Source organism: Erythrolamprus reginae, chromosome 10 (assembly GCF_031021105.1).
Source record: "Erythrolamprus reginae isolate rEryReg1 chromosome 10, rEryReg1.hap1, whole genome shotgun sequence".
In the NCBI taxonomy this organism is placed as follows: Eukaryota; Metazoa; Chordata; class Lepidosauria; order Squamata; family Dipsadidae; genus Erythrolamprus; species Erythrolamprus reginae.
This window is the reverse complement of record NC_091959.1, coordinates 18226854-18240483: the sequence shown is the minus strand read 5'-3', so window position 1 is coordinate 18240483 and position 13630 is coordinate 18226854. Positions and strand designations below refer to the sequence as shown.

At 41.0% G+C, this 13630-nt stretch overlaps 1 protein-coding gene across 1 annotated transcript in view; it reads left to right on the top strand.

Moving 5' to 3' along the window:
* The window catches only part of ITGA11 (integrin subunit alpha 11), a 149308-nt gene that overhangs the window by 99212 nt on the left and 36466 nt on the right, over positions 1 to 13630 (top strand). Inside the window, exons 18-21 of the mRNA XM_070762793.1 lie at positions 667 to 777; positions 2590 to 2675; positions 3532 to 3739; positions 11978 to 12076. Of these exons, the coding sequence (XP_070618894.1) occupies positions 667 to 777; positions 2590 to 2675; positions 3532 to 3739; positions 11978 to 12076 (504 nt within the window). The remainder of the gene's footprint in view (positions 1 to 666; positions 778 to 2589; positions 2676 to 3531; positions 3740 to 11977; positions 12077 to 13630) is intronic.

Here is a 13630-nt window from a genome sequence, read left to right as displayed (position 1 = left end):
CCACGGTTGACCTCTCCAGATTCCTAAGAGGTCAGTAAGGGGCGTACATAAGCGCACTAGAGTACCTTCCGTCCCCTGTCCTATAGTCTCTCCTATATCTCATATTTCTTCTCTACTCTATAACCTCTATAACCTTCATTGTGTATTACTGTGTATTGGACAAAATAAATAAATAAATAAAAATAAATAAATGTAGTACAGTTAAGGACTACAAATGATGGGTTTTTTAGATGTTACAAAACCCATCTGATGGTGAAGCTGTCTATCCCACCTTTTTCCAGCTCACCAATACTTACTCTTCAAATATTTAATGATGATTCTATTTGTTTCTTTATTTTCATTTTTGAGTTTGATTATAAATGCATCTTTCTTGTTATTTTTCTATAAAATCATATTTTTAAATTGTCATAGGAAAGCTTGAGCATTTATACAATTATAAAACACTGGTCAGAAAGACAAAAGTAATAAACCATCCAGAGCTTTGTAATTAGGATGGTATAAAATAAATGAATAAAGAAACAAATAAAAATTAAAATCAGGCAAATCCTGCTCATTTGGACCGTTTACGGTGCAATGCACTATGAAATCCCAAAAGTTAAGATTAAGTATGTTGAGCATACTCAGCAGGATAACGATGATTATCTCTTGTTCTTTTCATTCCTTCAGGATACAGCTGATTATGTGAAGCCAGTGACTTTCTCTGTCGATTATGCCCTAAAGAATCCCGAGACTGGACCAGTGATGGATGATGGGTGGCCAACTTCACTGAAAGTTGCTGTGCGTAACACCTTCTGACGCTAGAGTGAGGGATAAAGAGAGTTAAATTTAGAAACAATAGCAAGGAATGTTCGGCTTATTTATTGCTTTGGCTCCCTTTCCCCATCACCCTGGTCCAAAACCTGCTTCAGCCCAGAATGAAGAACAGTCCTCTGAGATGAATGAATCAGGGAGGGAAGGTACCCAGGAACTGTAAAGTTGGAAAGAAGAGAGAAAGCAGGGGATAAAGAGCCTTTTTGGTGGAATATTTACCATGTAGTTTAAAATCTGTATGAAATTAACAAAAAAACAATGGGCACTAAATTTGGTTGAATGAGGCTGGAGACCCCTTGTTTCCTATGTTTCTACATTTCATGGAGCACAAGCAGTGAAGGGCTACCAAATTTTTTACTACCACACTGTGGGCGTGGCTTGTGCATTTTCTTTCAACATCTTTCAGTGCAAATTGGGTGCTCTGGGGTGGAGCTCCATTTTTGCTACCCCACTGCGTTCCCCCCCATCCGGGCAGCAGCCCACCCCTGAGCACAAGTATATCAGTCTAATACAAACAACCAAATCTGCAGAAAGTAAATGGCCCCAATATTTAAATCCAATTCACTTTATAACATGACATGCCCTGTACTATTATAAAAGTTTTGCAAGGATTTATGAATTCTCGAAGGAAGGTGCACAATTTGTTCTGGAATTTTTCTGGCTCTTCAATTCCAGCGCAAAAACAGACATCTGAAACAACTAAATTGTTTCCAGGCCTCAGAGGTTAGCTTGAGCAATAAATATAGATATAGACATAGACATAGACATAGACATAGATACAGTATGTGTGTACATATACATAAACACCATGTACACACACACACACACACATACACATCAACATGAGGCTGGGGTACACAGGATTAAAAAGCAGAAAGGCTACATCACAATATAATTATAATTATATATATATGTTTGTTTGTTTGTTTGTGTGTGTTTGTGTGTGTGTACATGCCAGCACATGTGTGTATACATACACATACACATACATATATATGTACATGTACTTACATACATACTATTATATATATATATATATATATGTATGTATGTATGTGTGTATGTATATGTATATGTATATGTATACCAGAGTCTATAAAATCTAAGTTGAGGAGAAGGAACATTAAATGATGTAGGGGAACATAAAAGTTAGTATACAGGAAACTAAATCTATCACAATATAAAATACTGTACTCTTAAATAACAAAACTAAATGCTCATTAAAATTAATTTATGGCACAAGTCATCAACTGCCAGATTTTTAAGCACTGCTGCATAAAACCTGGCAGCATTAGTAGTTGAAAGGAGGGAAGTGTGGAATTGCATTGTGTGCCCTGGATATTAGTAATGGTGTAATGGTTGAGATGAGACTAGTAAGAATGTCTTTGTAGTACAAGCACTACGAGCCCAGCCCAGGCTGTCTGTGCATGTCCAGAATCAACGGGGCATTTTGTCTCTGAGTAATAATGGGTTGTTAGTCCCAAAGGTGCTTTTTCAAAAGACGACTGGATTTCCTTTTTCCTTGAGCATGTTTTGTGTCTCATCCTAAAACCTTTTTCAGTTCTTCTTTGGTGAGAAACAAAACTTCTTCAAGAAAAAGCAATGTCTAGTCGCCTTTTGCAAAAGCACCTTTGGGACAACCACAACTTGGACGATTAAGAAACTCCACAGACAAGATTTAAGATTTCTGCTTAGTCTTAGTGAAGGGACATTTCCCAGTCTTTGGAGTATTGAGGATGCCTAGCTTAAACCATCCAACCCTTCTCCTCTACCCAATAGGTCCCATTCTGGAACGGATGCAACGAAGATGAGCACTGCATTCCTAATTTGTTTCTTGATGCCAAGACAGATATCCCAACTGCAATGTGAGTACATCTTCTGGAATGAGCTTAAAGTTAGAGGGATCTGAGAAACCAGATTGCAGGGTTCATTTTGTTTTTTTTATTTTATTTATTCTTTGTCCAATATACAATACATATGGAATGAAATAGGCATTAAGTAGTATATATAGGGATAGTAAGTAAAAAAGAAGAGGAGTGGATGAGAGGGAGAGAATATATAGGATATATGAGAAAAGGAAAGGTAATTGGACAGAGGATGTTAGGCACATCAGTGCACTTATGTACGCCCCTTACTGGCCTCTTAGGAACCTGGAGAGGTCAATCGTGGAGAGTCTAAGGGAGAAATGTTGGGGGTTGGGAGCAGACACTATAGAGTCCGGTAATGAGTTCCATGCATCGACGACTCGATTGTTAAAGTCATATTTTTTACAGTCAAGTTTGGAGCGGTTAATATTAAGTTTGAATCTGTTGCATGCTCTTGTGTTGTTGCGGTTGAAGGTGAAGTAGTCGTTGACCGGAAGGACATTGCAGCATATGATCTTGTGGGCAATACTTAAATCGTGTTTTAGGCGCCGCAATTCTAGGCTTTCAAGACCTAGGATAGTTAGATAGTGAGAGCTTTGTGGAAGGGAAGACACCCAATAAAACTGGCGAATCTCTTTCTATTCCTTTATCCTGAAAGGGCAGGATTATTCTCACTCAGGCTGTTGCCAGCACCACTGTAGTCTTAGCTGCCCATTGGCCTAACTGCACACACACACCCCAAATCTGTTGACTGCAGCATATATTTGCAAGGGATTGAACCCATGGGAATTTCCTTAATGTTCTTGCAGACCCTACTATCTGGCTGCTGCTGCCATAACATTTGCTCTTTTCATAGGGAATATTGCAGACGGGTCCTGAGAAAATCTCACTCGGATTGCTCCGCCTACACGCTGTCTTTTGACACCTCCATTTTTGTCATAGAGAGTGCCAGAAGGAGGGTAGCAGTGGAAGCCCTGTTGGAGAACAGAGGAGAAAATGCATATAACACCATTCTAAACATTTCCTTCTCAAGAAACCTGCAGTTTGCAAGCTTGATTCAGAAGGTAAGGCTTCCATAAAAACATAAGAAGATTGACGACAGAAAAAGACCTCCTGGTCCATCTAGTCTGCCCTTGTATTATTTCCTGTATTTTATCTTTAGGATGGATATATGTTTATCCCAAGCATGTTTAAATTCAGTTACTGTGGATTTACCAACCACGTCTGTTGGAAGTTTGTTCCAAGCATCTATTACTCTTTCAGGAAAATAATATTTTTTCACGTGGCTTCTGATCTTTCCCCCAACTAACTTCAGATTGTGTCCCCTTGTTCTTGTGTTCATTTTCCTATTAAAAACACTTCCCTCCTGAACCTTATTTAACCCTTTAACCTATTTAAATGTTTCAATCATGTCCTCCCTTTCCCTCCTGTCCTCCAGACTATACAGATGGAGTTCATTAAGTCTTTCCTGACAGGTTTTATACTTAAGACCTTCCACCATTTTTGTAGCCCGTATTTGGGACCGTTCAATTTTGTCAATATCTTTTTGTAGGTGAGGTCTCCAGAACTGAACACAGTACTCCAAATGGGGTCTCACCAGCGCTCTATACAGCGGGGTCGCAATTTCCCTCTTCCTGCTTGTTATACCTCTAGCTATGCAGCCAAGCATTCTACTTGCTTTCCCTGCTGCCCGACCGCATTGTTCACCCATTTCGAGACTGTCAGAAATCACTTTCCCTAAATACTCTCTTGCAGGAGAGAAGGCTGATCATTCTTATGATTAAAAAAAATCTCTTTCTGGCAACCCCTGAAGCCCACACTGTCTTGCTAATGGAAAATTAAGAGCAGAGTTCTTCTGAGTTGGAAAATGTTCAAAAACAGTATTGTGTACTTAAGCAAATAGATGTAACATTTTTTTTCAAACTCTTCCCAAGTTTGACTTTTATTTATTTATTTATTTATTTTATTAATCAGATTTGTATGCCGCACCTCTCCGCAGACTCGGGGCGGCTCACAGCAATAATAATACAATGTAAACAAATCTAATATTTAAGTTAATTTAAAACCCCAATTTAGAAACCAATCATACATACTAGCAAACCATGCATAAATTTTATAAGCCTAGGGGGAGGGAAAAGTCTCAATTCCCCCATGCCTGATGACAGAGGTGGGTTTTAAGGAGCTTACGAAAGGTTAGGAGGGTGGGGACAACTCTGATATCTGGGGGGAGTTGGTTCCAAAGGGTCGGGGCCGCCACAGAGAAGGCTCTTCCCCTGAGTCCCGCCAAACGACATTGTTTAGTTGACAGGACCCTGAGAAGGCCAACTCTGTGGGACCTAACTGGTCGTTGGGATTCGTGCGGCAGAAGGCGGTCCCGGAGATATTCTGGTCCGGTGCCATGAAGGGCTTTATAGGTCATAACCAACACTTTGAATTGTGACCGGAAACTGATCGGCAACCAATGCAGACTGCGGAGTGTTGGTGTGACATGGGCATATTTAGGAAAGCCCATGATAGCTCTCGCTTCGACTTGGATCGAAGGAGGTGCTCTGTGCATCTAAGAATAAGCACTTACGTATCCCTCCAGTCCCCCACACTCATACTGGTTTTAGCCACTTTTTAAGCCACTTATTCATTTATCGGATTTATATACAATGGCCACCCGCCTCACCAAAAGTCACACTTTGCTGCACCTGTCCACCTACGGCAGTTTCCGACCACCCAAAATTTGCTGTGTGCTGCCTGTCATTAAAAGGTTGCTCATCAAACTTTCAAACATCTTTAATGATTTATTTATTTATTTATAACAGTTATAGAAACATAGAAGATTGACAGCAGAAAAAGACCTCATGGTCCATCTAGTCTGCGCTTATACTATTTCCTGTATTTTATCTTAGGATGGATCTATGTTTATCCCAGGCATGTTTAAATTCAGTTACTGTGGATTTACCAACCACGTCTGTTGGAAGTTTGTTCCAAGCATCGACTACTCTTTCAGTAAAATAATATTTTCTAACTCATCATCTTTGCAAGTTGAAAAATTAGAATTAAGAGCTGGTTTCACATTCAAGGTTTTATTTGTAGTACAAACACATACATCTGTGCCCAGAATGTCTTCTGATTTTTCCTCCAACTAACCTCAGATTGTTTCCCCTTGTTCTTGTGTTCACTTTCCTATTAAAAACACTTCCCTCCTCAACCTTATTTAACCCTTTAACCTATTTAAATGTTTCGATCATGTCCCCCCTTTCCCTTCTGTCCTCCAGGCTATACAGATAGAGTTCATGAAGTCTTTCCCGATAAGTTTTTATTATTATTATTATTATTATTATTATTATTATTATTATTATTATTATTTATTAGATTTGTATGCCGCCCCTCTCCGCAGACTTGGGGTGGCTCACAACAGTGACAAAAACAATATATACTGACAAATCTAATAATTAAAATCTAAGATAACAATTATACATTTATGCTGAAGACCTTCCACCGTTTTTGTAGCCTGTCTTTGGACCCGTTCAATTTTATTGGTTATTGGACATCTATCCTACCCTCGGCCAGTGATGGTGAACCTTTTTTGGGTCAGGTGCCAAAAGGGTGCGCACACGCGATAGCATGAGAACGTACATGATAGCGTGTACGCACTCACACCATAATGCAATGCCTTCCTCCCCACACATGCACCCAACCCCTCACGCTGTATCCACATGCATGTGCACAAGACTCACTGAAGCCTCCAGGCTTCCGGTAGGCCTATTGGGCTCTTTTCTGCTGTCCCCGGAGTTCAGGAAAGCCTCCTGAAGCCTGGGGAGAGTGAAAAATGGCCCAACAGCCCTACAAACTTCTGGTTGGTCTGTTGTGCCATTTTTCACCATCCCCAGGCTTCAGGAAGCTTTCTTGAAGCTTGGAGAGAACGAAAATGCCCTAAAAGTCCTCGGAGAGAGGCGGTATACAAATCCAATTAAATAAATAAAATAAATAAATAAATAAAAGAAGGCCAAAAATCATCCGTCCAGCATGCACATGTGCACTAGAGCTGATAGAGGGCAACACCTTGCATGCTCTCAGATATGGCTACCCATGCTGCCATCACTGGCCTAGACTAGGGCAGTGATGTCGAACCTTTTTTGGTTGATGTGCCAAAAGGGAGTGTGTGGATGTGCACGTGGCCACACCCCTTCCGTCCTGCACACACGCACCACCATGTGCTGCTCCACACATGCGCCCAAACCACCCCATCCCTGCGCATGCGCACAGGCTTCACTGAAGCCTGAGACGTGAAAAAATGGGCAAACTGGAAAGTTTGGAAAAACAGACTTTCGTTTTGCCTGTTGTGCTGGTTTTTGCACTGCAGGATTATTTCAGGAGTGCAAAAAACAGCACAACGGGCAAACAGGAAGTGCGTTTTCTGAACTAATAAACTAATAAAAATATTTTTTTTAAAAAGAAGAAGTGCGTTTTCTGAACTTCCGGTTTGTCCATTGGGCGGGTTTTTTTGCATTCCAGGGCTGCAGGGAACCATCCAGAGCATGAAACGGCCTTTCCCATGGCTGAAAATCAACTGGTCAGCAAGTGCTTGCACACTGGGGCTGAGATAGGGCAACATCTCATGTGCCCTTCGATATGGCTCCGTGTACCATAGGTTTCCCATCACAGGCCTAGGATAACTGAGAGACTATTGTTATTAATTTATATTCATACACACACACACACATATGGCTTATTTGGTAAATCATAGACAAGCAGATCTTGGTTTTGTATGATGTGTGAAATATTAAGTATGAACCTATGCCCATTTGTGATTGTTTGTTTGTTCATTTGTTCATTCCATCCATCTATCCATCCATCCATCTATCCATCCAGTGACTTGAGAAGATACAGATTTAGCAGTGGAATATCCTCAAAAAAGAGGTGTCTGATCTAAAATCCACCAGTGGTCAACAACCTCATCAATTTATTTCACCTTTTTCCTTTTGCCCTTTCTCTCTCTGCAACATATTTGTGTTGATGGCAAAGTGCCAGTAAGAGGTGATTTTCCATCCCGGGGAAGAAAGTAGAAGCTCAAATGGGTTTGACTGTACAGCCAATACACTAAGAATTGCTTTAACATGTTAAAGTCAGTTGGGTTTGCCAAGCATCTGTTAAGCACTTGAGAGGGGGGGGGGAAACCAGAAAATTTAATGATAGGAAGCTTCAATGCCTGAAAAGGCTTTATTTAAAAATGATTTTGATTTATCATTTTCATGTGGCAGTATCCACATCAGCAACTTTGTCATCCTGAATCCTGCAAGTCTGAATTGTAAGAAAGGCAGTTTTCCTATTTCAAAATCTGCTCCCCTTCCAGGGACGATAAATCGCACGCCAGTTGACCAGTGGTCAGTAAACGCCGTCCAATCCACTTGGCAGTATTCACTCTCCAGATCAGTGTCGCTTCTGAAATATCTTCATGTCGGAATGCTAAAATGCCTGTTGCCCCAATAGAGGTGCCGCAGAATGAGGTAAACCTGTGAATCTCCCATAACAGGCTACACAAGACTTCACCAGTTGGCCTCTCTCACACCCAAATGTACATCCATTTCTACCTCACAGCTCACATCCACCTCTAGCTTCAGAACATCCCACCCCTCTCTTGTCGATAACTACAGACCAATACCACTATGCTGCGTCCCATGTAAAGTTATGGAATCAATTAGAAACCAATCAATTACTCTCCACCTAGAAACTAATAATCTGCTCTCTAACAGACAATTTGGATTCAGAAAAAAAACTATCCTGCAATCTACAGCTCCTTCACTGCAAAAACATGTGGACAACTCATCTTGATCAAGGAAAATCTATAGATGCAATTTATATTGACTTCTCCAAAGCCTTTGATTCAGTGGTCCATGACAAACTACTTCAAAAACTCAAATCCTATGGCATCTCAGGATCCCTCCACAGCTGGATTACTGCATTCCTGTCTAACAGGTAACAAGTGGTCAAAATAGGAAGCTCCATATCCACACCCGTCCCTGTTAAAAGCGGTGTCCTCCAAGGTAACGTAAACTCTTCATTCTCTACATCAACAACCTTTGCGACCTCATCACAAGCAACTGTGTTCTTTTTGCAGATGATGTAAAACTCTTCAACACCACTGATAACATAACTACCCTACAAAAAGACCTAGACTCAGTTTCTGACTGGTCCAACACATGGCAACTCCAAATCTCAACCAGCAAATGCTCTGTCCTACACATCGGCAAAAAGAATCAGAACTTCAAATACAAACTTAATAAACAAATTATCACAGATAATCCCCACTCGGTCAAGGACCTCGGGATACTAATACCTAAAGATCTAAGTGCCAAAGCCCACTGCAACAACATCGCTAAGAAGGCCTCAAGAGTTGTTAATCTAATCCTATGTGGCTTCTGCTCTGGCAATCTCACACTACTTACCAGAGCTTACAAAACTTTTGCCAGACCTATCCTCAAATACAGCTCATCTGTTTGGAACCCATATCGCATCTCAGACATTAACACCCTTGAAAATGTTCAAAGATACTTCACAAGAAGAGCCCTTCATTCCTCCACTCGAAACAGAATACCCTACGAAACAAGACTTACAATCCTGGGTCTTGAAAGCTTAGAACTACGATGCCTTAAACATGATCTAAGTATTGCCCACAAGATCATATGTTGCAATGTCCTGCCTGTCAAAGACTACTTCAGCTTCAACCACAACAACACAAGAGCACACAACAGATTCAAGCTTAACATTAACCGCTCCAAACTTGACTGTAAAAAACATGACTTTAGTAATCGGGTTGTTGAAGAGTGGACTCCATAGTATCATCCCCTAACCCCCAACATTTTACCCTTAGACTATCCACGGTTGACCTCTCCAGATTCCTAAGAGGTCAGTAAGGGGCGTACATAAGCGCACTAGAGTGCCTTCCGTCCCCTGTTCTATAGTCTCTCCTATATCTTGTATTTCTTCTCTACTATATCCTCTATAACCTTCATTGTGTATTATTGTGTATTGGACAAAATTAAAAAAAATTTAAAAAACCAAGACTTCACCAGTTGGCCTCTCTCACACCCAAATGTACATCCGTTTCTACCTCAAGGCTCACATCCACCTCTAGCTCCAGAACATCCCACCTGAATCTTCATGTTTCACTGGAATTCCTTTTAGGATTTGGCTTATGATAATCAATAGATTCCTGTCTTCCTCCCTGAATTCATGGCAAACAAATTACCAGTGACTAAATAACAGCGAGTGTGTGTAATGCGCACTCTGCTCGGGCACAGAAAACATGTTCTTATGACATTACCATATGCAGCTGTTTAGGAGACATCATCTCTCATTCAGCCACTGGGTGATCCTAGCATTTACATCCTGGCTGGAGCACCAAAACCTCTCAGAAATGTATAAATGTGCTGTCAGCATATGTAAGCAGTTTGTTGTATGTTTTGGACAGCCTGGGCCTTCCATTCCTCTTTAGTAGTAAAGATGCTGACCTTGCTGTCGAGGCCTCACTAATCTATGCAGCATGGAGAATTCCTTTTGTTGGTTTTTGAAGCCTGCCAGTGGAAAATTGCCGGAACAACTACCCACAGAATAGTGTAAAAACCTCTCTGATGGATTATCCTGAAATAACCAAAGAAAAATATTGGGAGAAGAACTGTCAGAGCAAGTAATAAAGGTCATCTTTGTCTACTGATAAGAGTAGGTTTGTTTCATGATGTAAGGTCCAATAATACCCAAAAATGAAACTTAAACAGAGGTTTGAATAATAATCAGCTTTAAATCTTGATCAAGGTTAAAGACATGATGGTCAGCCGTTCCACACACATACAAGGATATTTATTTGTTTTTTTAAAAAATTTGATTTGATTTGATTTGATTTGATTTGATTTGATTTGATTTGATTTGATTTATATGCAGTATATCCAGGATATGCAGTACAGTGTTCCCTCGATTTTCGCGGGTTCAAACTTTGCGAAAAGTCTATACCACGGTTTTTCAAAAATATTAATTAAAAAATACTTTGCGGTTTTCCCCCCTATACGACGGTTTTTCTCTCCTGATGACATCATATGTCATCACCAAACTTTTGTCCACCTTTAATAAATATTTTTTTAAATAAACTTTAATAAAGAAACATGGTGAGTAATAATCTAAATGGTTGCTAAGGGAATGGGAAATTGCAATTTAGGGGTTTAAAGTATTAAGGGATGGCTTGTGATACTTTTCATAGCCAACAATAGTGTATTTACTTCCGCATCTCTACTTCGCGGAAATTCAACTTTCGCGGGCAGTCTCGGAACGCATCCCCCACGGAAATCGAGGGAACACTGTATACAGTATTTTGTTTTTAAAGGAATTTCCTATAATTCCCTATGCCACACCCACCCGGTCACATGACCACCAAGCCATGTGTCCAAATAAGCCATGCCCACAAAACCAGTTGTTTAAAAAAAATTGAATCCCACCACTGGTCCAAATTATACTGTTTTGAATCTGATCATTTGTGCCTTGAGTAAGCAAATAGACTGTACTGTTCTATTATACCACACTTGGAATACTGTGTTCAGTTCTGGGGGGCCCAATTTAAAAAGGACATTGATAAACTAGAGCAAGTTCAAAGGAGAGTTACAAGGATGGTGAGTGGTCTGGAAACCATGTCCTATGAGGAACGGTTAAAGGATCTAGGGATGTTTAGTCTGCAAAGGAGAAGACTGAGAGGAGACTTGATAGCTGTCTATAAATATCTGAAGGGCTGTCCCAGAGCAGAGGGATCAGCATTGTTCTCATTAGCACATGGAAGGACTAGAAACAATGGAATGAAGCTGCAAAGGAGTAGATTTATTTATTTATTTATTTGTTTGTTTTTTGTTTTTTGTTTTTTTAATTTATTTATTTATTTATTTATTCTTTGTCCAATATACAATACACATGAAAGAGAACAGACATTAAGTAATGTATATAAAGATAGAAAGTAAGAAAGAAGAGAAGTAGAAGGAAAGGAGAGAAAATATAGGATAGATATCAGAAAAAACTTTCTAACAGTACGGGTAATAAACCAGTGGAACAGTTTGCCACAGGAGGTGGTGGGCTCTCCTTCACTGGGGGTCTTCAAACAGAGACTGGACAGTCATCTTTCTGGGATGGTTTAATGAATCCTGCATTGAGCAGGGGGTTGGACCCGATGACCCTGGAGGTCCCTTCTAACTCTATGATTCTATGATTCTATGATTATTGTGAATTTACAGGATGAGCCTTAACTTTCAATTTGCGTCTTTCCCCTTTCATTTTAGGATGATCCGGACATTAACATAGAATGTATGTCTGAGGAGAAACATTCAAACAGCAGAGTTTGCAATGTCAGCTACCCCTTTTTCCGGGCCAAAGCAAAGGTAAGTAGAGATTCCTAAATGAAACATGCCTACCCTGTTTCCCTGAAAATAAGACGTACCCCGAAAGTAAGGCATGTCAGAGGTTTTGCAGAATTTGCTAATATAAGGCACCCCCCGAAAATAAGGCGTAGTCAAGTTTACATACGGTACGGTGGAAAAACATACGGTACCATTCAAAGCTGTTCATAGCGGTACCGTAATAATGTGACGGCCCCTGCTGGCCCCTTCCATCGCTTTGTACCGTCCAGTACAGCAGACACAGTCTACTGCTGTCTCACCACCATTACAGTCTCTACTATAGTGCGTAGACTGTAGTTCCTCTGGTGGCCGGAAGCTGCAATAGCGGGAGTATACTGTTGCACCATATAAGTGCCGTCGTTTGTGTGTGTGTGTGTGCCATACTGACAGGTACCATACCGTAATCAGTGTACCGTACGGTACACTTTCTTTGGGGGTGTCAGCTTTTCTGCCTGTGAATTTGTCTTATTTGAGAAATATAAGGCACCCCCCGAAAATAAGACGTAGCACAACTTTTGGAGCAAAAATTAATATAAGACAGTGTCATATTTTTGGGGAAACATGGTATTAGCCTAGGGTTTGGTTGAGTAAGCCATCCTTTTTCTGCATTTTTAAAGATGCCAGCTTTTTACACTGTTGCTGCTTCCCAAAACAGCTCACACCAATTAAAATTTGGCTCACATTCTGGAGATATGGGAAGGAAAGAGAGAGACAAAGGAGGCCAGTATTTCGTAGCCAGAAATATGACATTTATATCCATCTTAGGCCAAGCTGATTTTTTTGTTTGTAAGCAACAGTAATTGATGGTTTTGGACCTCTTGCTGATGGGTGATATATGTACTATCTTTCAACTGCTCCCTCACTGAATATTATCAGTAGAAATAGCACTTTCTCTGGCAGGATGGACAAAACAACCCTTTGCAGCTGATCTTTTAAGGCTAATATGAGAAGTACAGTTGGTTTCCATCTTGTCATACTGATTCAAGTGGGCTCGTACCAGAATCTACTTCTCATGTGCCTCCACATAAAAACCCATTCCCTTTACGTGTTATTTTTCAGCAACATTTTAACTTACAAATACAGTGAACCCTCGAGTTTCGCGTCCTCAAGGATCGCGAAAGGGCTATTTCGCTAGTTTTCAACCCGGAAGTAAACTCCACCATCTGCGCATGCGTGCCCTTCCACGCATGCGTAGATGGTGGAGTTTCCCCGCCGGGCAGAGGCTTCCCTGGGTCTTCCCCCTCTTTCTCTATGTTGCTTCTTCCTCTCTCACACTCTCTTCCTCCCTCTCTCATCTCTTTCTTTCCTTCTCTCTCTTTCTCTATCTCTCCCCCTCTTGCTCTCGAGCGGCCGCCTAGCAGCTGATCTGCTCGGCAGCGCAGCAGCAGCGAGGAGCCGAAGATCTTCGGCTCCTCGCTGGTGCTGCGCTGCCGAGCAGATCAGCTGCTAGGCGGACGAAGGAACCTTCCCTGGGTCTTCCCCGCCCGGATCTTCGGCTCCTCGCTGCAGCCGCGCGCCCCTCGCCTTCGCCTCACC